Source organism: Zosterops lateralis, assembly GCF_965231275.1.
Source record: "Zosterops lateralis genome assembly, chromosome: 5".
NCBI classification, from domain to species: domain Eukaryota; kingdom Metazoa; phylum Chordata; class Aves; order Passeriformes; family Zosteropidae; genus Zosterops; species Zosterops lateralis.
The window spans coordinates 22,774,422-22,801,894 of record NC_139766.1 but is presented as its reverse complement, the minus strand read 5'-3'; the positions used below and the strand labels follow the sequence as shown (position 1 = coordinate 22,801,894).

General features: G+C 40.1%; 1 protein-coding gene across 10 annotated transcripts in view; it reads right to left on the bottom strand.

Annotated features, from left to right (window-relative positions):
• The window catches only part of TBC1D1 (TBC1 domain family member 1), a 99,253-nt gene that overhangs the window by 48,893 nt on the left and 22,887 nt on the right, over nucleotides 1–27,473 (bottom strand). For 9 of the 10 annotated variants that reach the window (XM_083861032.1, XM_083861035.1, XM_083861037.1 and 6 more), the window contains one exon: nucleotides 1,300–1,833. In XM_083861032.1, the coding sequence (XP_083717158.1) occupies nucleotides 1,300–1,833 (534 nt within the window). Of the gene's footprint in view, nucleotides 1–1,299; nucleotides 1,834–19,850; nucleotides 19,950–27,473 lie in introns of those variants that run through there. The other variant, XM_083861033.1, reaches the window with a different exon arrangement.

Genomic DNA, 27,473 nt, shown 5'->3' with positions numbered 1-27,473 from the left:
CCTCACAATTTGGGAATGTGTCTGCCAGAAGGTGACTGGCATTATAGTCACAGGCTGAAGCTGCAGGTGTCTTTGAGAGGTGCTGCATCTATTTAATATAAATTAAAAATGCACTCACCGGAGTAAGAGCATCCGGACATACCCGGCCCAACAATAATCTCTCTATTTCTAAAATATGTGCCATGAATCAATAATGGAGTCATGATTTATTTAAAACTAGGCATTACTATTATTACAAAAGGTACCTATGTTTTCTGTGTGGAATACATGCTCAGGGGAAGAAGGTGAACATGGCTTTCTTTTTACTAGGGAAGAAACATTTCTCCATCTTCTTGCACTCTCTGATGTCAGCCTGCCACAACCAAACAGAAGCTTTAATTCAGGTATAACTGACTACAACATTTTCTGCATGCTGCTTTATACAGATATAACACAGTGGCAATCCCTCTTAAGGATTCTTTTTCTCCCTTTTAAAAATCTGTTATAATTGCACACACTGCACTCCACCACAGGCTTTAAAAATGCCCAGCTACAACAGCAGCTGATGGATCCAAGATAACCTTAGGAGAGTCAGTCTTTGCAGTATCAGCTCCAAGTTTGTATTATGCTCAGAAGACATAAGCTAAGTAAAATACATTACACAGCTTATCTATCATGAGGACTGTAAGAGGAGCACATACCACATTCCTTACTTGCTTCTCAGTTCTTGGGAAACAGTTTTGCTGCCCATCTATCAAGGCAAGGGCATTGCTAGCCACACTAAAGCAGGGCAAGAGAGGAGGCATATGAGGAGTAGTGTAGAAAGCTATTACACTACTACTCCATCATTACACAGACATGTTGGCAGCAGGAGCACCTTCATCAGTTACACTGCTTATCATGGGACAAAGTCTACTAGCTCTCAATCATGGTTGGTCCTTCTGCTCTAGTTACAGGTAATTCATTCCCCTGGAAATTTATTTCTGCTGTTACTAGCTAGGGTAAGTGTACATACCATTCTGTAATTGCACAGCTACCTGCTAACTTGCAGTAGCTATCTAAAAGCTTTCTTTAGAAGCCCAAGGTTTCAGGTAGTACTGTTTTAAACTATTTAATATAAACTTATTTAGAATATGTAAACCAATTTGCACTAACAAGTAATGCTCTCCAGAGAAACAGGGAAGTTTAAGTTAAGCTTTGGTAATTGCAATTAAGTTATCAAAGAAGTAACTGCCATCTGTCAGAACATCTGCTTTGGTGTCTGCCATTCCAAACTCCTAGATGTGAGAACGCCACCAGAAGCTGCAAATCTTGCTTTACCGTAAACAACATAGTCCGGTTCTCTGCAATGTCAGTTGGCTGCACAACACTGTGTCCATAGATGAGTTGACTTTTTAGGTTCAGTGAAATTGCATCTTCTTCAAAAGACCTGACAAAGCTGTTACTCCTAAGGCTTCCCTCTTGGAAATCCTTCTTAAAAGCAAAGGAACGAAGTCCAGGTTGAGAAAAAGATTTCCTAATTGGCCTTTTTTCTTCCTCTTCATTGACCAAGGGCTGGAATACAGACCGCAATTTGCTGCTAAAAGAGAAGCCTCCAAAGTTATTGGCAGTTTCATGTTGTTGGGATGATGAGTCAAAATCTGAATTTTTTGCACAACTTGCATGATTAAATTTCTCAATGCATTCATCTATGAGTGCTGGAGGTGCATTTTTATGGGCTACTGTTACCCGTCCACAGAACAGCACCTCAAACTTCTTGGCAAAAGGGTCTTCAACATCTGAGAGATTATTCTGAAACTCTTCTTGACGGGCAATTTTTCCAGCTTGTCGAATTGAGCTTATAATCTCAGGCACCTACAGGAGGGGAAAAAAATGCACATTAGCATCCACTGCTTTATGAAAAACAAATTGCAAAATTAAGAGGCTCCCCGTTGTGATTTTCCCGGAAGGATACTTTAATGTAGTTTCAAAAACAAAAGACCAGTTAAAGTGATCTTGTGATTCAAGAGACACATTATAGCATTTAAACACTGAGAAAAGGAATTTCTCATTTGTCTCCTTGCCAGGAGTTCACCACCATCAACACTTTGTCAAAAGAGCTTTGTCCCTTGCAATGTTCTTCGTCTTCAGTAAAACTTTTGCCACTGAAGCAACCAGTATAACATGAAAAATTCCAACTCAAAATGAAAGATAGAAATACTTCAGAAAGCATACAAGAAGCCATGGACTAATTAATTTGTAAAGTTATTTAACCTCTGTTATTTTTCACTCCCTTCTCTTACTGAAACACTCATGCCACTTAGGTTAACGAGCTTCTTGCAAATTTGCTTTCCTCTTCATAATAGCATATTACATTGTTGTGGCAGTTTGGTGGGGTTTTTAAAAATGTAAATAGCTGCATTTTTAATAACTATATTCATTATTTTAGATGTTCATTCATTTTTATTCTGCTATCCTAGAGCACAATCTTAAATAATATTACCTCACATACAATATGACTTGCAGGGCATCTGTATGAGACAGCAGTCTGCTACAGATCACAGATGTTGTAATTAGAACCCAAACTGCCATGTGATGCATTTTGAGTGACAGTAAACAGTCTCAGCTGCTGATATGGTTAGACAGTAGTGATATACATATGCTCTCTGCTGAGCTGCTGTGAGCCCAGTGCCTGGTTACATCACACTGCTTTGACTGACCTAGGAGATTAAGGTTCCTCTGCAGTCTGTGCTGCTCCTGCTGTAACAAAAAATGTGAGGCCACCATCTATGATTACAACTGCTAATTCTGTCAGCTTTTTTTATTTAGCAAAGTTAGTTTGAGAAAAATCCATGCAAAGTGTGCTAGTCTCTTGACAAAACAAATTTCCACTGTCAAGCATCAACTGGAACTTGCTTTACTTACAAGTATTTGGTTGCAGATAGTACAGAAAGAAGTCTGGGAGCAGCAGACTAAAATAGCACCCCAGAAGAACCACTTCTCCTACAAGAAAAGGCAGCCCTAAACCTAGAGAATATTTTGGAGACCTGGCCTCTGTTTTTGTTCAGACATTTTTATGGTTATCTATTGCTTAATCATAATGTAGTAATGTGCATAAACCAACTGAGGAAACAGCAAAGGACTTTGAGAGGAAAAAAAATCTGAACAGTGAAAATGGAATGAATATTGTGAGTACTCATAAAGACCTCAATAGGACTCCTTGGATAGACAAGGAAACAAAGATATGGATAGGCAGGCAGGCAGGCGGCAGGCAGGCAGGCAGATAGATAGATATTCACACATACAGCATTTGAAACAGCAAGTACCACAAAATAGGAACTCAGGGAGCATTACTTCACCCTTCAGTGCAAGGCATGAGTCATCAGCTAATCATACAGCAAAGACAATACGGAAGAATGGGCAAGAAAAGCAGGGTCAAGAATTCATAAGTCCATTCTCTGATATGTCACAAATCAGTCAAAAAGCCTTAAGCTCGGGCAGCGTTGTGCCTAACTTCTTAATCATACACAAGAAGAACATTAAGGATAGAAAAAAATCTTTAGTACCTCAAACAATATGCATTTGCACTACAGAGAGCTTAAGGTCTACCTAGGTTTTATTTACTCAGCACTCTTCCAAAGAAACAATTTTGAGTGGCATAACATATCAGAATTAAAGTAAAACATAAAACTTCATTCTATTCACATTTCAAGTGCTTTAGTAATTTTTCATAAACGTGTTTTACTCTTTTGGGAGTGTCTGGACTCACCAGCCATAGACACTTTTACTACTGAGCTGCCCAGGATCCATGGGCACCAGTAGACACCAGCAATCTCACCTCCACTTCTGCTGAGTCTACAGAGGCAGCAGCAAAGGACTGAGGCATTTTCTGAACTTTGCTTACTTTGGTAAAGCCAGGAACATCATCTCTCACCCAGAGAAAGAGGGCCACTATCTCAACCACAGTTAAACTTCCCCAGCAACACACACGCCAGTGACTATAAGGACAGTTCCCAGCAGTGCAGGTGCTGCAAGGGTTATAGCTGACCCAAAGCCCTCACAAGGCATTAGGGATCCAGCACATATACACAGTTATTGAATTTAACTTCTTCAATGTTTTTTGTTATCAAATACCTTGGACATTGACAAAATAGCTATTCAACAGTTGCTATACTTTATGTACAGACAGTGGTTAGGGAAATACACTACATCACACAGAAGGACTCTGCAGTAATTAATAAACTTTGTGTCTGAGGAGAGTCAGCAAGCCTGTTGATGGAAAATCAAGGGAAGTATTTATTTATTTATTTTCACACATGCTAGGGCTTGAATCATGTCATTGATAAGTAACAGCTGGCTTCTGTGCTACATTTACTAAAAAACACAGACTCTTCTGTTCTCACTTACAGACCTAAAAAAATCTTCAGCCTGCTAATAAAATTTTATTACTTATGATGAGGCAATTGATGCAGCAGAAGCAGCAAATCATCACTTCACTTCCCTGTGATGCTTATGTATGTTAAACATTTATCTATTTTCATTAGTAAAGACAAGATCCATGATGAATAAAAAAAAAAAATCCAAAATACTTATTACCCTGGAACTGCTCTTTGACTGATCAAGATCTGTGCTCTTTTTATCTACCTGTACTACCACTCCAGACTTTTTATGCAAGTAGGGAAAATGAACAATCCACTTGCCCTCTGTATTCTGTGACACTAGCTCTCCAACTAAACAGACCTGGATGCTGAGTAAACAAATATGAAGTAAACAGTAGTTAAAAATAAATATATTACAATTATTTCAGGTTATTAGAATAAAGATGTGGGCTCTATCTTGGCAAATGTTTATTAACCACAGCTGGAACACTTCCAGATTAAGCAGCATGCCACTGGGTGATCAGTAACCACATCTCTTGCAAACCTCCAAAAATTAATTAGGATGTAAACAGAATCAAGTTTTATGGCTCTTCAATTTGTATCAGAAAGCAGCAAAGCAGCAAGGATGAAGGTTGCTCCTGAATTAAGTTAATGCTGCTTGGAGTCTTTTAAAGGTTGTAGGCCCTTTCTGAATTTTTGAACATAAGTGGGGTCTTTTTTTTTTTTTTTTTTTTTTAATTTTTGTTGTTATTGTTTTTGTTTTTTTGGTGTGCTTTTGTTTTTGTTTCTTTCCCCTTGCAAAGGCAGCCAAAACCTGGCATAGATTGCCCAGAGAGATTGCAGAGTCTCCATCATTGTGGATGTGCAAACTCTGACTGGACATGGGCTGAACAGCCTGCTCTAGGTGACCCTGCTTTGAGCAGGGGCTGAATGAGATGACCTCCTGAGGGGCCACCCTACGTCACCTTGGTGAGATAGATATCAACTACTTTTATACGTACCTATTGGTAATTGTGCCTACTAATCTGAACTTGCTAAGAGAGTGGGGGATGACTGTGGCACACAGGTGGGATTTCTTCCTGCCATGCAAATCCTCTTTTCTAGCATACTTCTATGCTTAAGTGTTTTCTGACTTGTTTATTAATATAAATATATAATTAGTGGATAAATATTATTTCTGTAATTAGAAAAACTATTGCTGCTGACCTAAAATTATTTCCTTAAACCCACAAAATTAAGTACAGAACATCAGTGTAAGCAACAATGAACCAACACAGAGCTTTACCTTCTTATCACTTCAGGCCAAACAGGCCTGCTGAACAGAAGACACAACTGAAATGTACTAGGGAAAAGATTTTGTGTTTAGAGTGTCTGAATTAGATACAGAAAAAGATCACGTATCCATAACCATTAAAAATAACACTGGACTTGTGGGTTTTTTTAAAGAGTACCACATTATTTCTGCTATAATGAGAATGTTTACTTTGCAGAGACAAAGCAGGGAACTGAAATGCGGAGTATTCTTCTGACTGACTTGGGTGTTCAAGCAAAATACACCTAGGACTTCCTAGTGCATGTTACTCATTTACAAGACAAAGAGCTACAACTTCTATGCCATGCACCAAATCATGACAAAAGTCAGTAATTTTTAAGCATGGACGGGTTTGCTGCATCTGAAGAGCAAAGAACAGCTCTTCCCCCTCACATAAAATGCAGTTGCATTTTTACCCCTTGAAACTAGCACTCACCCTGTAAGTTTACATACAAGTATGTAAGAGGTCAAGCTCTTTATCCTGTCAGTAGATGTAAGAAAGAGTTAGAAACTATTTTAACGAAAAGAGGTCAGTAACAGCTGAATGCAACAGCTGACTTTTGGTAAGAAAGACCAGACTAAAAAAAAGATTCCTAGTTTCTTTCATACATAGTAGCTAAGAAAGCAAAACGTGCCACAGAAAAAAGAGCTGTTAACACATCAGCTGGGAAGGACTAGGTGAAAAAAGAAAAAAAGTGGGATAATTTATTAGTCTAGATTTTATGCAATGTTTATACCTGCAGTACAAAACCACCTGTTTATACCTACCAGTCTCTGCATAAGGCTTCAGGTCAGTGAAGGGCTCAAGGACTGGCCTAATGATTTCAAGGACATGGGGGGTTTTGTTTAACCTAAGACAGACCTGTGCTGACAGGAACTGGTCTTGTGCAATAGACTCCAGGAATTGCTGGAGACTGAAAAACATTAGGCTCAGATTCTTAGGCTGAACCTCAGGTCTCAGACCACTCCAGCTGGAACAAAGCCATGAAAACCTTTCACAAAGCTCTTGAAACAAGTAGATGTTTTGATTGAATTTTGCTAGCTTACTCAAGCGAGAGAGGACATCTGAATTGTTTTAAGGTGCTTTTACCTGCTTTTTTTTTCCTGATCAATAGAGCAAGCTAAATAAAATATGCCAAGAAGTCTAATACTGTTTGCTGTTAGTATCTTTTCTTCTTTATTTTAGTAGAGAGTATTGCTACAGAAAAGATAGGGTACAGAGCTGTTTAACTGTGGGAGAAAACATTTAGTTGTATCAGGACAGACAGCAATATTTTTGTCACCCAAGTTATTTACAATAATGGAATATTTTGTAAAAGTCATAGAATGAAGAAATTAATTTTTAAACATATACAACACATATAAAAGGTAATACAGTATAGTATTTACTTGCACTTTAAAAAAATATTGCATAAAATTTTTAATTTCAGTAGTTTGATACATAATAAAAAGCACCTGGTCTGTTTTCAGCACCCTGGTGGCAAAATAGCTGTCCAGAAATCAATGCAGATCAGCATTTCCTGTCCTTATCACTCCTTAGCCCACAGTAGTGGTCAACTGACTTCTCAAACACTTTTCTCCACTCACAGGATTTAAAGTTTGGCATTTTTAAACCAAAAGCATTTTAATTAATATATTTTACACACAATCATCTTCTTTTAAATTGAGATCTTGCATAATTTCTCCTTCCAAAAATCACAGGATAATTTAATTTGTAAGTGACCTCTGATGGTGCAGTCTCCCACATAAAGCAAAGCAAACTTCGAGTTACATACAACTTCAAACTTTGATGAGATGCTGAGGGAACATCCAGCTAAGTTCCAAGTAGGAATGTCAAGACAGAATTTCCTTACACTTTCGCATTAGCAGAAATTCAAGGTAGAAAAGAATTATAGACTTTTGCAGTTAATTTCTATTTCAGTGAAATGCCTTTTATGTTCAGGTCTTATTTCAAGCGTCTTCACAGGGTGTTTTTTCCTTCTGTTATCTTGCTTAGAGACTGGTCTACAGTCTCCTACACCTCCCTTTTTCCAGTCATTCAATTCTTCTTTTAAAACCTTTTTACCCATTGACCCTTAATAAACAGATTTCATTTGATTTTTATTCTTCCCACAAAGCCACTTTCAAAGCCAGATTTAATTCAGGGCACAACAAAGTTTACAGCTCTTCAGTTCCTGGCTGATGAGTGTCCTTGCAAGCTGCTGTCAGTTTTTCTGTGCATAGCAAATGCACCAGGGGTAGAACTGAAGTGACATTCTTACCAACAGCTCCCCAGGTACTTAAGACTGGCAATGCACAGAGAGACAAGTCACCTTTACTCCGTGATTTCACTTCTCAACACGTATGATCCCAAATTTTGCTGCTGTATCCTCCCTGCTCATAAACCAGCTATAAACCATGCCCCTCTTAGCAGCTTCACCAGCCACACACATCAGTCCAGCACATTTCTCTCCACAGTACATAAGATGCACTGGGTGTCTCACTTAACCAGGGAACTCATGGATGTCTTGAAGAGAAGAACAAGTTGGAGCACAAGCAGAGAGCTGGGAGGGGTAGCCAGGGTAGCAGCCAGCAGGACTAACCACAGGGCAGGTGTGTTGCTTAGGAAGGGCTGTGAAACCTACAAAAGCACAACAGAGGTTTGTTTCAGCCTTAATAAGGGAGAGTTCAGCAGGTCAATATCACCATGGGCCTGTGAAAGGAAGACCAGTCATACACATGCCTACCTGTGGGCATGGTTTCCTTAGTAAGGTTTGAATGGGCATTTTACGGAGAAAGGGATAAGTGAGGCTGGTAAGGTTAAGACTCAAATTTTGCAGGGATGCATGTAAGAAGCTGATGAATCTGCACTAAAATTCAAAGGATATTCTGTGGGGGGGAGAAGAGAGTTATCTTTTTAAATCTAGTTCTTTCTGACCTGGATGAGTGGGTGAATGCCACTAGTATTGTGAGATGACCGACACAGTAAGCACCAAGAGTAGAGCTCCATGTAGCCAACACATACTCTTAACAGTTTACACAATACCATAAAAAGCTGTAAAGGGGACTACACTTCCCACACACATCAAGTGCTACCTCCAGAAGATTGTTAGAGTACTGCAGACTGATGTCATGAGTACTGTATGCCACTTTCACCGTATTGCATTCCTTTGAATATTACAGGCAAATCTCAGCTCAAGAATCATTCCTCATGATTTCTTAGCCAGACAGAAAAGGGTACACTTTTTGCAAAATCACATGACTTTGAGAGTACTCCATGTAATTTAAAGAGATATAAAAAGTTTTATTTTCTTAAAAAAAAAAACAAAAACAAAAACAAAACCAACAAATCCAAACCAATATTTGCAGAATCTGTTCATAGAGTACTGTAAACAAGCTCAGAAATAGATCTTTAGTGCACTCAGTATTCCAATGAAGTTGGACTGTTCTGTTTTGTGATGGTGCTTTCTCCCAAGAGATGCATCCTCTTGCTGGTACAGTTAAAGGGCTTCTTACACATACTTTTAAGACACACCTTACTCGAAGCCTGAAATACAACAAAAGCTCTCTCAATTCTCCATAGATAAACTGCCATGTCTGAAATGGCTTCTTACTTTTGGACCCTTCCCCATGAAAATGCATGACCTAAAAGCAAACTGCAGTTGGCAAATTCTCCTTATGCTTTTAGAATACCTCCAAATGCAACAGCACCTGACTGGTTCTGAAAGGGGTATCCCTACAAATTGTGCTTTTGGGAAGAATATAGGTATACTCTGCCATATACCTGGTGGGCTTATTACATGGTGTTCACTAATTCATATTTGCCCAGTCCTTTCTGTCCTTACAATAAAAACCATTTCTTTTCATTCTGCACAGCTTTATCAGCTCCTCCATTCAGTACCATAAACTTCTACAGAATAACTGTGGAATAAATCAAGAGAGATTTCAAATAAGGCATTAATATCTTCAGATGTATTTTCTCCATACTTTGTTTCAAAGGTTTCTTCTCACATAATTTTGCAAATGAAAACAGCATTTGAAAATATAGAAACAGCTGCTGGTCATACCTACAGGGTTCCTGGCTCACTTTTACAAGGTGAGTACTGAACAATGAGGCAATACCTGTTGTAAAGCAATAACTAGAAATATCTGTGCTCATCCATTATCAACAGGGAATAAAACCTTTTTTTGGGGCGAGGTGCAAGATGGAACTACAAGCAGTTCCCTTCACAGGGTTGAGATAGGCTTAGGACTTCGCTGGAAGCTACGGAGTGGGAAACAGAAGGAAGCCTATTCTTAAATAGCTATAAATGGCAAAAGACAGCAATGGCATTTTAAAGCTTTCAGGACAAGAGTTCTTTTCTGCTTTGATCTTTTTTGAGGTGAAGCAGAGAATTTCTTTTATAATTGAAAGGTAATAACAGGACTTAAACCAGGAAATTAGGTAGTAACTTTTTTTAAAAATTATTTAATCAGATTAAATTTCATTTATATAATAGGATACAGGCTCTCTCCTGGTCTCCTCTGCTCTTGGGCTTCTGGCAGTTATCAAAATTGGTACAACTGGCAAAATAGGGGTTAGCAAAACAGACAGAAGTGAATATAATTTCTTTACAAATTAAAAAAAAAAAAAAAGGTAAAAAAAAAAAGCACCTGAAATTCTTTCTTCTGTCTTTTTTATCAATATTCAACTCCAAACAAGAAAGGAGGAAAACTCCATGTGTATCCTCATTACAACTAAGGTTATTTCTGATATAACCTTCTTGACAGCTGACTCAAATGTGTGTCAAAATCTCCCTCCCCTCAAAATCTATTTTGATGCTTTCACAAAGGAAGGTAGTGGGGGGAAGGCAACCAATGAATGCTGTTGATTGACGTGATGTGTAAGTTTTATCTGCTGCTGAGTAAAACACCATCTCTTACTCTGACAACAGAGTTGACAGACTTCCAAAGAAAACAGACAGCCACACAGCCCTTCCTCCTAGGGCTGCTGGTGGGAGGCACAGGGACAGATGATGTTTTTAATTGGAATCTTACTTGAACATTAAACTTATAAAGGCCCCAGGGGAACTGGAGCGAAGAAGCTGATCAGCTTTTTCCAGCATTCTGCCTGACTGGTACAAAATCCTGGTGAACTGATTTGCTCATGGATGAGCACATTTGCTGCTTTGTCATACAGTAACAGATTTCAGCTGCCTCAGGTCAACTCACAGGAGAACAGGATGGGAAAGTAATGACTAAACATCCCATGAACACTACTCTGACTTTCACTTAAAAGAGCAGTTAGTTTACCAGTTTTCATCCTTCTCTGCTGTAAAGCAGAAGAAAAAAAAATGCTGAAGGAATTATAGCAAGCTACAATAAATAATTTTATATGATTCCACATTTCATAAACAAAACCACATCAGCTGCATGAACTGTGTTTGCTTATTAAAAAATATGCTGTAGTCTAAAAAGGTCAGCCTTCAGTGACTGTAAGTCAAGCAGAAATGCTGCTTTCACAGAATGCTAAACTCTGTAGGCTATATTCCAATGGGACATACCCAAATCCAAAATTCCAAAACATATTACTGGGTTAGGTTCTGGGTAAGTAACACCAGTTTTAAAGACTGGCCCCTTGTACATAATTGTCTAAAACTCCAAAGCGCTTCTACAAATTTCCTTTTCCATGACTTGCATTTGAGGAGATTAGAAGCTATAAAAAGCTCCCCAGAAACAAAACCAGCATGAAACATTTAGTGCCAACCATCCAAATTTCCATGACAACGGCTTCAGTGAGCTCACCTCGTTGGTACTACAGCAGCAGACTAATAGTTCAATAAATATAGAGAGGCAACTGTTAAGATCTAGTAAAAGTAAGATATTTGGCTACATAGGTTCTTGAGAAAAACACATAAATCCCCCAAAATGGTTCATCAGGGAAAAAAAAAAAAAAAAAAAAAAAAAAAAAAAAGAGTTGTTTAGTTTAGCTCAGCTTTGCTGTTTTCAGTAGCAGGGAGTGTGCTGTGTAACTATGCATAAGCAGCCTCTTTCCCCCAAACCTGCAATTTCACAAAATATCTGTACCTGAAATTCCTGTTTGGTAGCTGCATATCAAAGGTTTCCCCTGGAAAAAAAAACATGCTTTTGATTATAGCGATGGTGCTGCAAAGATATAAAGAAAAAACAATCACATGTCCAAATCTAGCAACTTTTGAGTTGGAAAGAAGCTGCCAGATACTCCAGAATAATGTTTGGTTTGCTTTTAAAATGTGACCATCAACATGTGTGCTTACACACATAGTGCCCTGAGAATGGAAGACAACAAACATTTTTACATTCTCTTCACAGTTCTTCAGTTAGTAATAGACAGAAGTTTAGGGCACAGAAATTCCAGATAACCTCTGGAACTGATAACTGATATCAGGACTGATATTTTCACTAAGCACTAGCCAAAAGGTCAACATTCCAATAAAACAAAAATTCCCTGATGGGCCCCTACTCCCTCCATCAAGGCCATCCACCGTGCCACAGTGTGTCCACATAGCCAAAGCTTTTCTAACTGGACTCTCAAGTATAATCTGGTGCGACTACTTCACTATTTTATTTTGAACAAGGAATGTATGTGAGAGTGGATTATGCCATTCTACTTCTTGTGTGATAGACTACATTATGGGAGTGTCTCAAAACACCAGAACTGCCAACCATTTAAACAGAACTAAACCTTCATTTTGTGATGCATTTCACTGCAAACAGGCATTTGGTTCACAGCACCAAATTAGGGCCAGTTCAAAGTAAAAGTCACTTTCCAGAGTGAGGTATAGAAACTATCCCCAGCACCAGCAGCCCCCCTTGAACAATATGTTGCTGTGTGGCACTCACTAACGTCGATGCAACCTACAGGGGATTTCATCCAGGCTAAGAACTGCAGCTTTCATGCACCTGGCCAGCTGATCCAGGAATGCTGGCCTGGCCTTTTGGGAACTTGAAAGCACAAGGGAAAGGCAGTAGAAACCCTGTTGTTATGCTCTAGTCCACTGAAACAGAGTAAAGGTGCCTGAACCTCCCCCTTGCTTCTCAGTATGAAAACCATGTTTTTCAGAAAGATTTTACTTTTAAAAAAGGATACTAAGCAAGTTTGCAGCTGATAGAAAATTGGAAGTAGCTGTGACTCTCCCAATGGCAGGGAGGCCCTGCAGACCCACCTTAATAAACTAGCAGACTGAGCAATCACCAAACATAGAAGTTCAACAATGGGGAAGTGCCAGATTCTGCACCTGGGATGGGGCAACCCTGGATGTACAGATAGACTGGGAAATGAGATGATGGAAAGCAGTGACATGGAAAGGGACCTGGGGATCCTGGTCAACAGAAGGTTGAACATGAGTCAGCAGTGCCCTGGCAGCCAGGAGGGACATCCCTGTCCTGGGGTGCATCAGGCCCAGCATCACCAGCCAGGCAAGGCGATTGTCCTGCTCTGCTCTGAGCTGGGGCAGCCTCAGCTTGAGCCTTTTGTGCAGTTTTGGGTGTCACAGTATAATAAGGATTTAAAGCTGCTAGAATGTGCCCAAAGGAGAGCAATGAGGATGGTGAAGGGCCTTGAGGGGAAGCCATGTGAGGAGTGGCTGAGGACACTCAGTCAATTCAGCCTCAAGAAGAGGAGACTGAGGGGAGACCTCACCGCATTCTACAACTTCCTCATGAGGGGAAGAGGAGGGGCAAATACTGATCTCTTCTCTGTGGTGACCAGTGACAGGACATGAAGAAATGGCCTGAAGTTGTGTTAGGGAGGTTTAGGTTGGATATTAAAAAAAGGTTCTTCACCCAGAGGGTGGTTGGGCACTGGAACAGGCTCCCCAGGGAAGTGCTCACAGCACCAAGCCTGACAGAGTTCAAGAAGTGTTTGGATGATGCACATGGTGTGACTCTTGGGAGTGTCTTGTGCAGGGCCAGGAATCTGGGCTTCATACTAGTGGGCCCCTTCCAACTCCACTTATTCTGTGATTCTGTGAAAACACTCTTATTAAAATTCTATATTTATGCATTAATGCATCTCATGATTCGTTATTGTAACTTGGTTAAAAAGCAAGAATAACTGTAAACAATTCAAATACAATTCAGTAGAGTTAACTCAGTGACGAAACACTGAGCTAAATACATAGTAGCTAATGTCATTCCCCTGCCTCAGCTTCTGCTCTCTGAGTTCTGGCTGCTTTTCCCAGCTCTGCTGCCTCACCTCCCCATAAAAATTTGTAAGCATCTCTTGACATATTTTGTGTATCTTAACTGATATGTAAAATATACCAAAACAGAGTCTGAGAATATTTTTCCTCTGAGTCACTGCCACCATAAGTATTTCAGCTTGAACGGTTGAGCTGTAAAGGGCTTCTAATTAAAAAAAAAAAAAAAAAAAAAAAAAAAAAAAAAAAAAAAAAAAAAAAAAGCTGTAATTCCATTAATTGAATAATAATTGAATAATTCCATTGAGGATTTACTTGTTAAGTCATTAGTCAACCTCTGTACACCATACACAACCTCAGCTCCTTCAGATTTAAAATAAAATGGTTCAGAAGACTTCTTAAAGTATTTAAAGATTTATTAGATGGCACAGTAAAAAAGTTCCAACAACCTCTTAAAGCAAAAGTTTCTCAGATATGCTACAGCTTCTATATTCAGAATGATGGGAAATTACAAACTGTAAAGAGGTTCTTTATCTGACTTTTCCCTAAGGATATTTCTATTTATGGGACACAGAGTGGAACTGCTGCTTTGGTGTTCTCATTAACACCTGTAGTACACATAAAGGACCACTTCATTACAGTAGCCTTTCAAAAAAAGGCTATGATGCGAAACTGTATTTCAAATCATCAAATGTAAGGAAAACAAAGTTAAACTGCAGTGCTGCTGATATATGTATATATGGCAAAAAAAAAAAATCCAAATAAATCCTTAGTTGTATTATCTGTCTTTGATGTGACCTGGGGTTTTCCCTGATCCTGCAGGATTTACTAGTAGTTTTGCTACTGGTTGGCTCAGAGCACGTTAACCACACCACACGAAGACAGCTAGCACCAACTTCCAGAGTGCCCTTCAGCAAAGAAAAGCAAACAGTGTTTGACTAGAGGCTAAAAGTTCTGTTTTGAATTGCAAAGGACAGAACCTGTACAAAAGAGCAAGCTCAGCTACCTTGTCAGGCTTGGCTTGTTTAATCTGAAGGTCAACACAAACCTGAAAGAAGATACTCATGAGAAATTAATTCAGAAAAGCATAAATGATTCAAGAGAAAAACCTCACTAAACTGCAATCTACATGGCCAGGAATTTCTCTGTGGAAAGCTCTACTCCTTACTAAGCATCCTTAATGTACCTGACAAATGCAGAGGACATTGTCCCACTACATCTGCACAACCACACAAATGCCATGTGAACGATTATATTCCAGGCCTCTCCCATCAAATGGGGAACATCTAATTGCAGGTGCAATTCGAGCCTGGCATGCAGAAAAATAAATGGAAAGATGAGGAATAAAAGCAAATCGTTCCAAAGGGAACTTAACTGCTGAGTAACTGAGGGGTTTCACTACAGGACTGACTTAATTTCAAATGCTGAGCGCATACTCCTCAGTCATCACCCAAGCCCCCACAGGGGAAGGCGCGGAGTGACTGGCATACAGAAAACGGTGCATTTGAACTGCTTGGTATTTCGTGATAATCTGCACTTATCTGAAAGCTATCAATTGGCAACAACATTTTACATCAACATAAACTGACCTGGGGAATCATACTGAGCAGAAACGTAGTGTTCTCTGACAAGGGCATTGTGCAAGCTTGGGCACCAAAACACAGCTCTGGCAGAAATCTGCACTTTCCCTTTGCTACATTGCTGGCATCCAGCCTGGGAGACAAGTGAGGGTCTGTCCTTTCAGCCCTACCCACAGCGTCAATGGCTTCGAGGAGATTCTTCCACAAGCAAAACTATGGCTTTTGAGCCTTCCCTCCTCAGCGATTCCCAATTCTTTCCTGACACTAGTTCACTGTTAACTACTTGATTCTTGATACAGTATGCAGGTATTCAAATTCCTTTACAATAAAGTTTATCAGGGATAAATACACTAGAACAAACAAGACTTGCACCCCATAGAATTTCACCACCACTTATTCACCTACCCAAATAATTTATCTTAACTAAGATGGGCTTAGAACTAAGACAGGTTTAACAAACATGTAAGTTTTTTGGCTTTAGACAGTTTTAAAATGCTTGGTTATTAGGGCTCCTGAAGAGACCAAAACTTGATTTGTTTGGCAAAAATGTAAGTCATTCACTGAGGGATTAAAGATGTCCAAAGGTGCTCAACCTTGCTGGAAGAAATGAAAGAAAGAGGAATGTCAATTAAACTGGATCAAAACATCCTCATAAATGACTGTGATATACCCTAGAACAGACCAGCAAAAAAGCCAAAATCATTCTTTCATAACACTCATAAAAAGGAGAAAAAAAAAAAAAAAGCAGAAGGGGATTTCTTCATCATCCTGATTTTCAGCCTCTAAACCCTCTTCATTCCTTTGCAGAAGGCAAATTAATTTCATTTGTAGCTTCTGACCTAAACTAAGAAGTATATTGTTACTCCCATGCATGCTCCCCCAGAGGTCTACTTGGCATTCTATTATATAGAAAATAGTAGGAATGATGGCAAAACAGCAGCAAGATCAATTCTAGCAGAGCACAGAAAGCTATATTAAGATTACAAGAAATAAAAGTGGCATTTCCAATATCATTATGATTACTTCTTCAGTAATGTTTCATGGCACAAGCTGAGTAACCACACCTTGCTGCATTGAATGGGACAGAAACTTGCCTTGTTAATGGCTTGAGAGCTTCCCAAATGGAGCAAAGCTCATAAGCCCATCTGACTCAGAAATCCTTGAAAAAAACCCCAAACCATATTAAAACTTACTTCTTGTTTTGCTGCTGGGAATTTCAGAGCACCTCTTGTGAACACACCCTAAAATCTGATATTCACAGGAAAAGGAATCCAAACAATTGCCTTTGTCCACTCAAGGTCCAACATTAGCCAATCCAGCCGGGTACAGCTACACTGTAAACCCACCCTTTTCTTCCTTATGTGCTGGTGGCACATAAGTGGATGTTCCTCAGGCTTCAGCAACACACTCTATCACTCTCAGGTCCCTTCAGGAGGGAGCATCTCTTTCCCACATGCTGTCCTCCAGGATGGAGGCAGCTGCTCAAGGTGCAAAATCACAATAGAAGAAATCTTGAATTAAATTGTGTAACTTTGCTTTGCATTTTATCTCAATTATTTTCTTTACTGGTTCCTTACTGGTTTATAATCCTTCAGACAAAATAAGTTGAAGTTAACACAGCTTTTAAACTATATACAGCACCTTTTTTTTTTTCTGTAACCAGAAAGAAAAACTGCATCATTTCACAGCTTGCTGAGAATCTGAGGACACATTTACTCAAAATTATCTATTTATACAATTTCTTGCACTAAGAACTGTTTCTATTTCTTCAGCAATCAGTTCTCTAATTCTGGTTGCTCGAAAGCTGCTTCTGAATAGAAATTTGCATTATAAAATTAAGGAATTTGTAAAGAACTAAGACAAATCTCTTTTAACTAAATCTGTATTAAATATTATAGGAACAGAAATAAAATTACTTTTAACACTCATCACTGCATTATTATCTCCTACTAATGAATCAGTAATGTGCCAGTTTACCACTAAAACTCTGCATGTCTATCTTTTTTTTGAGACTGAAATCTTTGACATTTTTCAACCCCACAATGATTACTTTTAGTAACAGTTACTTCAGTGATCAAAACTGAATATGAATAGTCTTTGTGTATCTACAAAAGCAACTGTATTTTCTACTCGGAACAGTGCAAACATAGTTCACGCTTTCAAGAGACTGTTCTTTCAGGTGCTTAGTCAAAGGTCTCCCTTAAGTCAGTTGTCTAACTTTATATCAAACCATGCAGGAAAAACAGGTATAACTATTCTTTTTTATTTAAATAATTTTAGGAGACTAAAACAAGTCAGTATTTTGGAATTCATTATCCACAGAGCCATCATTCAGGGGTTTAGCCAGAATCCATATAGCCAATGAGGGCAACATCAATTTACACAGAACTCAAGTAGGATTTTATCCTCCAGCCCGGAATGGGCCCCATGGCTGAGCCTGCAGCACTGCAAAACTCAGCCCTGAGGAGCCTGTGTGTAGGTAAGAGACATGCTGGGTAAAATAGCACGTAAAAGTGTGTAAACAAGACATATAAAAAGGTGATGTTTATACAAACACCAGGGAAATCAATTTTATAGCACATGGGAGTAACTTGCTTCACATGCAACTATCTGCAGGCCTGATGACTTGCCTGGTGAGACGAAATACTTCTGTTTATAAGTGTTATAAGCATAAATATTTATGTTAATAAGTGTGGGGTCACTCATTTTTAAGTAATAGATACAAGGAGACAGCTTTCCTTCGAGGGGGGCAGTTTCCTCCTCCCCGTATCCCACAGTCCTTCCCCGTTCTGGAATGGGCAACCGTCTTATGAAAACTGGAAAGGCTTTCGTTTGCATTGAAAGCCCACAGCAATAGCGCCTACATTTTTTCTGATCAGATTTTGGCAGGCAGGAAAGCTTTCTCTATTATCAAGCCTCATTTTATATTTCTAAGTACCCTGCCTTGCTTTCCCTCCCAAATCAGTGCTGACAATTAATGGGCATCAAAAGAATAAAACTAAGTAGTTGTGAGGAACCAGCATTGAAATACTTAGTTTTGAAAGCCCAGAAAGCACTTCTAAAAGCAGTCAGAAGTGTGTTTGTGCAAGCGCTTGTTTGTCTAAAAACACAGCGAACTCCGCGTGGTACAAGTTCTGACCTCCTCCTCCACCAGCCCCTCTCCGAGCAGCTGCCTGGCCCAGCTGACAAGCGAACAATGAGGGAAGGAAATGAGCCATGCCTTGGGGCATCCTTCAAGTACGTACTCAATGGCATCAGTCATCTTTGACAGCAGGCACATGTACAGGAGACCGGCACATTTATAGCAGTCGGGACGGGCACCAGCCGGAATCATTCCTTCAGATAACACGGCAAACCGGGTCTTATGTTATGCGTGAGACAGCCTGAGGAGTGACAGGAGAGGTAACTACACGTGCCCCACCCAGAGAAGAAAAGGCAAGTGGAAAGAGAGAAGGACACATTTCGATTTATCAGGGTGTGTCTTAAAGTCCTTTCAAAACAGAATAGAGCAAATCCTTCTGTCTGAGAACCCGAACAAAGGCAACAGTCACATATCAAGCACTTCCCTCTTAGCATCACCCGAGGGCAGGTATTTCACCTCTTAAATACTCAACAACAGGGATGCAGAAGTAATTAAGCAACTGACCATTTACACCTGACAACAGAGAAGGGAGAATCAGGTTTTATGTGTTTTGCCTAGCAGCCTACGCTGTCTGTTGAATTTCAAGATAAAGGTTTTTTCCCCAGCTAATTTATTCAAGGAACCTACAATTCTTGACTGCCATACAGCTTTTTCACACACTTGTCCCCTTCTACATGTTAAACTGTGCCTTCACACAGAATATCATTTGCAGCTCATTTTAAATTCAGAATGACTGCTACTTTAGAATTTTTCTTAGACATCAGCTCAAAACTATAGAGATCTTTAACCATCTTTACTGCTTTGCATCCATATGAAATTTCAGTTACAGTGAAAATCCTACTGAAGCCCTAGACACAGACGAAGCAGCCAGCACGACACATGCATTGTCATAGTTAAACACGTAAGGGTCCGACTAAAATCCAACTTATTGTTCTTCATAAATTCAGAGCACGACAAAAACCATGGAAAAAAAAGAGACTCCAAAACAAACAGTGGGAGCGCTGTTACACATTCCCCAGAGTGCAAAAGTAGCGTTAGACTTCAACAGGCACTAAGATCAGGCCTTCTGAGCAGTTTTAATTACAGCTCTCCCCTTCTGCAGACCCGCAGAAACGTAGAACAAGACCTGAAGATTCGCTTTTAGCCCCTAAATAAGCCCAAGCCATGTCTGACAGCAGGTTGACTTTACCGGTCACTTTGAGCACTTCTCCTTTTCTCTGGCTGAACAATACAGCAGGCTCTGCTCCCTTTCCCAGAGACCACTGACTTGCCGTGAAATTCCACGCGAACCTCTGCAAGCCCTAAGGCTGGACTTCACTTCCCGAGCGCCGCGCCGCCTACCTTGGCCACCCAGCTGAACAATGGTGACATCCTAGGGGCTCCGGCACGGCGGTCCCGGGCTCCGGCCGCTCCTCTGCGCCTCTCCCGCCCGCCGCTCCCACCGCCTCATGCGCCGGCAGGGCGAGCTCTCCGCGCCGGGGACACCGCCCGTGGCGGGCCGGGGACACTGCCCGTGGCCGAGCCGGGGACACTGCCCGTGCCCGCGGGGCTGCGGGGCGGGAAGGGACGGAAAGGAAGGGCCGCGGCCGCGTCCCGCCCCCGCCGCGCTCCGCCCACGGCTGCGGGAAGGGAGCGGGCTCGGGAAAAGGGAGCGGGCTGGGAAAGGGAGCGGGCTCGGGAGAGGAGCGGGCTCGGGAAAAGGGAGCGGGCTGGGAAAGGAGCGCAGAGAAGCGCCGGCCGCCGCCTGGCAATTCAGCGCTGACGACGGGATTCGTAAGTAAAACTTTCTGGGAACATCCCGACATCGAAGCCATTACTAACATTAAAGGATCGAGCGAAAAATCATCTGTTTGAAACCACTGTGAAATGTTACACTTCCAGTCTGTCTTGCCAGTCGTGTTAGCTCATGGCATTTGACATCACAGGCGAGCAGCTCAACTCCCAGAAATCAGACTGTCGTGGAAGGCCCGACAGTAGTGCACATGTTTGCGGCAGGTCAGGGATGTAACCTGCCACTCAGCCAGGAATGCTCATTCCTGTCGTTGCTCCGGCTGAGCTGGCTGTGAACACCCTCCTCCCCTTCTCAGTGGCCATAGGGCTGCCTGGAACAACTGATTTTCCTGAGTCTGGAGGAAGGGCACAGAACCAGGAAAGGAAAAAAAGGCTTGGAGTTCACAAGGAAATAATCCACTGGGCTCAAAACAAAAAGCCTTTTATTTTCCACCACCTCACAGAAACAACACGAAGAACTAGATTTGCACAATTGTAATAGGAAAGCATAGGAGGGCTGCTATGCACTTCTCAATAAAATTCAACTGGTCAAAGTTAGATGATGAAGTGCCAAATTCAGCACTTTGTTTTGCCCAAAGACACTCTCACTGAGAGAGATGCTTCACTGTGAGAGTGCCCTGCCTATGCTTGCACTTGCACACTTACAGCCAATGGAATGATCTGACAGTGCTCCAGTTGCTTGAGTTATTAAATGAAAACAGAAGGGAAAGAGTGACATCCATGAACATGGGCTGGGGAGTACCAGAGCCAATCTCACAGCTCACTGAGGCACAAAAGGGGTAGTTTGGTGCCTGTCTCAGACTGCACGAGCTTGCAGCCCTGGGTTTGGTTCATGCAAAGCACACAAGGCAGCAAGCTGCCAGAGCACTCTGTCACCTCCTAACGTGGTGCTGGTGAGTGCCCCAGCACTGCTGGATGTCTGTCATGGGCTGCAGAGAAATGAGGGGGCAACACAAAAGTGGTTCTTCTCAGGCTGTACCTAAGATACAGTTTCTGAAATGAAAACCTTAACAAACACATTCCAGATCTTCATAAAAGGAGAATAAAGTTCCATTTTCTAATAGTTCTACAGATTAGAGATAATTCAAAAAGATGGCCAATGGTTCTCTCTGTCAATCGTATAGATGTTCTTAGCCATAAGTCCAATAATAAGTGACTAAATATGACTGATATCCATTCAGGTAGCAGTCTCTAAACGCTTACTGGCATGACAGAGGGAAAATTTTCACTGCTGCTAGTGTTCATGATGTACAGAGCAAATACATGAAAAAATGACATCGGTTCTCAGGGCCTTAAACTCAGAACATGACAAGAACTCTAGAAATAATACCATCTGAAGTATAGAACCAGGTTTGCTTTTACTTCATAAAGTAACTGAGGGCATGAGCAAGGCAAAATGCTCCTCATTATGTGCTTCTCATAACCACTATATTTGATGGTTACATAAGAGTCTCAAGAGTCTCATTTCTCTAACACTGAGTGTGAACAATATTACTTCTAAATAATTATTTCTTCCCCTTTCCCTGAGGAGATCCTGCCAGCTTGGGAGTTTTTCCAGCTTCCCCTTCCTGACTGACATCTTCATACAATTTTAAACTAACAATACACACATCTGCCCCTGAGTCCACATTAAACACTGATGTCAGTCAGAATATCTGGCTTCTCACCCTGTCTGCAACTGGCTCAAACAAACAGCCATCTCCAGTGTGTTACTTCACACTACTTAACCTCAAATCTGTTGCATCTAGTTGTTATAGTGACATTTGTATGATTTTAAATGCACTCTGAGAACTTCTACATGCTTCCATAGGATTGGGAAGAAGAGTGGTGTGGTGGTGAAGACACTGAATTAGGAGACAGAGTAACAGTGAATGAATTCCAGGTTCTGCTGTTAACATGGCTTTCAGGCGTGCTACAGAACTGCTCTCTCTGCTTTAGTTCATCTGTTAAACAGAGATGATAGATGCTGGCCCTGAAGGAAGGAGAAGTGGGCACATTTTGGCATTTGGGAAACAGCTGGATGTGAAGCTTAAGTGTTCAGCTATAAAAACATTTAGTAATACATGAAATTCTTCAGTGTAAATGAAAAGGTCACTGTGTTGTTTACCTTCCAAAAAAGATGCATTTAGTAATGTAGTGGGAACAATAACTGCATTCATTTTTCAAGATGTTCAAATTTCTAAAAAGAGAACCTCTGTATTTTAGTATTTTAAGTTTGTCTTGTGTAGATAACTTTCTCTCCAAAAATACTACATACCCATTTTGGAGAAATGGAAAAATTCAGGGCCAGGGAATAACATCTGTACTGCATAAATAGTAAGTAGCACTTGACACCATCTTATCCAAGTGTATGATCTTTTAAAAAGTAAAAAAAAAACCAAAACATCCAGTCCTATAAGCTGTTCCATGTTATCATGGAAAGTTATGCATGCAAGATATTTGTGGCTGTTTTTAAAATAGCAACAATTAAAATACTTCAAAGCCACATCAACAGAAAGGTGATCTTTCTGTTTTACAGATGTCCTACATAAATTCACACATACACAAATACCCCTATTATTATTTCTCCAACAAAGTTTTCTCCATTGAAAGAAGCCATTTGGAAAATGAAAGAGATATAAAAAGAGAAGGGAGACATAAGGAAATATTAAGAAGAAAGGAAGGTGCAGTTGACCTCTCAACTCAAAAAAGGAGTATTTCTGGCTCATTTTCCTCTGATTTCAGTTTCTCTAGGTTTAATGGCCATAAATATTTTTGTGTGTTCACAGTGCATAATCGCTGAATGATGTCTCACCAGAACTTGCATTAAGGGTATAGCCACAGCTGTGGTACCTGAGAACTGGCCTCTTCTGTTGCTCTTTTGTTACAACTAGTGGTGATTTTAAAGCAGATCCTATTCCCATTTAATTTTTTCTTCTGAATTGTACTTAAACATATTTTCGTAATTATTCTTCTCATGAATTATCTCCTCTGTCCACATTCACTTGCAACTTTCACTTATCTCCTTCCTTCCTGTACACAAGAAGGTCTTGATAAATTCAGGTGAAAAAAAATACATGGAAAAAAAAAGCCTGCCATTAATTACTACTTTCCAATATTTGGTCTTTGTTTAAAAACACCCACAATTTTTATCCTTCATAGCTTATTTTTCACCATTCTTTAGGATTTCCATGAATATTTCCCCTTCCAGGTGTGATGGTTCCTATATTAGAGGAAAAAGAGAAAGAAAGTAACTACTGTGAGAGTACTGTTCGTGATGTGAATCCAAAAGGTAATAATGTTTTGGTTCTTGGATGCAACTGTAATAAATCATACCAAAATAAAGGTATCTAAGGAAACACCACACTTTTATGGCACCTTCACACAATGTGAGATGAAAAAATTATTTGTCTGAGTCCATCAATGGAAAAGAGTAATGAATCCATATCCAAAGACTCAATCAATCCTAACTCAGTGGCTTCTGAATAGATAATGAAGGGAGCAGTAATAATAGATAATGAAGAGAAGAGTAAGCTTTGTTACTTCTTTTGGCTAAATTATAAGCAAACTTTTTTCTCAATACAAAATAAAATATTAAGCATAAAACCAAATTACTTCACCAAACCAGATCTGCACCAGCCCCCTGATGAAAGACAACAGCAAGACCCAACACCTAACCACAGACTGGTAGTGGCTTTCCCTTTGTGTTCAAGTGCATAGGAGCCCACTGTCCATGCTGAAAACGAAATCCAGCTTTCACCAAAGCACCTGGTATGACTTTCTTGGTGCTTTCTAGACACTCAGTGGAAATAAAAATTATACAGATTTGGCTAATGTTCTTAGTACTGTGAGTGAATTTTTCTGGCTATTTGCTAACCAGTAGCAAATATGAAAAATGCTGACATTGGGTTGGTGCCCAGAGATAACTTGCAGTTCACTCCCCATGTGGCAGACAGGATAGAACAGCTCCTCACCAGACTGCTGGGCACTGATTCAGCAGCAGAGCCCTTTCCAACCTCTCCTGTAGGACTAGCTTACATATAATTGCCTTTTCCACCACAAAACTTGTAATTGCTAAAATTCAAATAATATTAGGGTTTCTCACTTAGGAATGAAAAGTCATGTTGGTGATGGGCTGTCTGTCCTCTTCCCTATCACCACTATCCCTTCTGTCTCCAACAGTGTCAGAGCATAAAAGAGGGTTACCATGTGCTGAGGCTCAATTGCACCTCAGCAGGAGGACTGAGGGAAAGCAAGATCTGTTAAGGGAAGGGTGACCTACACCTGTAGGTGAGAAGTGTTAGCACATGGGCCATGTTGCTCACTCAGCAGACAGTGGAATTCAAGTCTTCCCTGGGCAAGTAATAGCCTAGAGGCAGGCTTACATCAACTGGAGTGAAGTCATGAGAGTATTAGAGGATAAAACACCTCATGAGGTTGAAGCAGCTTTCCTGATTGGCTACCATTATCTTCAGATTCTTCCCCATGGGTCTGTTTTGGACAAAAAAATATTTAGGCATTCTTTTTTTCATTTAAAAAGTTCTATCTAGAGAAAATGGTTTGTGCTTTTCTTATGCCCTGTTAGAAGGCAGTTGTGGGTGAGAGCAGATGCTGAGATGATCAGTTACCTTGAAGTGAATGGATAATTTCTTAGTATTTGCTCCAGAAAATTCAGAGTGGATGGGTTTTGGGGAAATCCTTAGTCAAACAAGGGACTGGAGAAAATACTACTCACAGTACATGGAACCCATCCTCCTGTAAAGCTAACCAAGGCTATACATAATCAGCATAAGAGTAACACAATCTAGCTTTAGGGTTCACTGCTGCCCATTCATAAACATCAGAGTCATCTGATGCAAAGAGCACATCTGGACTGAAATCATTGTACCGCTTCAAACACTTCCAAAAACATTGATGAGCAAACTTTGGTTTGGCAAACTTTGTGCTGGATTGTGTATTTTTTGTTTTCCCACAGACAGCAAAATAAAGCTTAAAGATGTCAGGAACCTTGCCATGGGTTCTGACTAATTCCACTCAGGCATAATCATACGTCTGCATTTGACCAAGATGAAATGCACACTGCTGAGTGATCTAATTGTAATCAATGATCAGAACTCTATAAATGAGTGAAAAAACACAGCCTGAATCTACAGATAAGTCCAAGCAAGACTTATGAAGATCTCTTGTGAGGTCACTTTGATCTGAATAGTTGGATGCAAAAAACCCACAAGGATGATGTGGAAAATGAGCAACAGGGGAAACTCAGAGCACAGCAGGGAATTGCCACAAAGAGACATCAGAGCTTCCATGTTTTTTTCCTGTTTAATAGTGAGCATTTTCTGGAAGCTGTGAAATGAGCAGGAAGAGCAGAAAACAGGCAGAGCAAACCAGGAAACTGCAGAAGCAAATTACAGAGCACAAAATAAATGAGGATGCTCCCAGTGTGCAATGACAAACACAGGTCAAGCCATTGAGATCATCAGTTAAGTCTTGACTGTAGCTGAAACAGCTGGAAACCTCCTATTTTTCCACCTTGTAAGGCAGTGGCTTTTGGTCTTCTCAGTGTCACCAAGTTGAGGGATAACTTAGCTAAGCTCTCCAGAATGCTGAGGTGGCTCAGGGGAGAGAGCAGCAGATGCACACATACCCTGACACAACTAGATAAACTGTAAAATACTAATTATGTGCGACTGCTTATTTTAAAAATCTCCTGGCACTGGGATGCAAAACATGTGAAAATCAAATTGCCATTAATGTCCCCTGGCACTAGATACATGGCCCTGAAAGGACTTTACACCCTTTTCCATCAGCTTCCTGCTGCTTCCTTGTGACAAGCACTCACAGATCTCAGGAAGAAAACAAACAAACAACCCCTTAAAGTTTAAAAACATAAACATTTTCAAAATGCAATTAGTTAGCAATTAGTTAAAAGTTATACTTAAAATGCTTGTTGATCTTGAAGCTTATATGATTAAGTCAGATGGGAAAAAAGATAATTAATTTGAAGATAGGTCTCATTTCCTTTGTAAAGAAGCATTACCTCACAGTGGAAAAAATCCCCCAAACTACTAAGCACTTCTACTTCCAATAATAGGTAAGTTATAGAGTAAAAAAAAGTCTAGAAAGTATTGAAGAAAACGTATGAACAGAACATGACACCTCTCATTTGACTGGTTAAAATCAAAACATAATTATAATTTTATCAATTCCCCATATGCTATGGGAAACATATATACTATGAATGCCTATTTCCATTATATGGGACAATGTTAATTAGTTATTTACTGTAGCTTACTAGAACACTCTAGTAATGAGTAATATAAAATAAGCAATTCATGAATGCATCATTTTACAGAGTTATAGCCTAGCTCTTTGTTCACATAATTAATTATAGATACAAAAATAATCCCACTGTCCTAGGCATATTATTTTGTATACTTCATTGCAACAGTAGGAGACGAGGGGAATATATTGAGTTCTATGGTATAGAGAGCCATGAAAAGTAGCCAGCCTTCTCAGTTCTCCCCAATTTACATAATAACTAAATAAATCTGTTTCTAACAGCATTGATTTCTTGTTACTTAATCTAGCCACAATCCCCATAGACAGTACACAGATTCTAATGGGCATATATTGTATGTCACATAGTCTAAAGCAACCCCCATTTCAGTAAAATGAAAAAACGCCAACAGTTAAAATAAAACTCTTAAGTGTTAACTATTCTACCCCCAAACCAAAATATTCTTGGTTTTCCTGGGAATTGCTTAACAATAAGAATTATCAGTTCGAGTTTATCTCTCAGTAGGTGTAGGGTCCAGAACTTACCTACAGTCAATGGAGCTATATTGCAGTTCACATACGATGAGCAGCTGAGTGTAAAAGCTATTTATTTGAGAATTGTGCCCACTAAAATCACAGACCAAGGTGTTACTATATTCTTATGCATGTTAAGCATAAATAACAAAAAAAGAGGAAACAAATACCATATTGTCCTGTTCTTTTCCAGAATCAAGCTGAAGAATTGTTAATGTCTGTAAGGTTGCCCTCATATCATAAGCCTCCCTGCTCAGGTACTCTTGGAAAAACCCTGGTGGGAGAACTGCAGCAGGCAAGTGAGAACTATTGCAGCCCCTTGCAGTTGATTAAGAAGTGCACTCAGCTGCCTGCCCAACCCTTGCTCTATATCACTTCTCA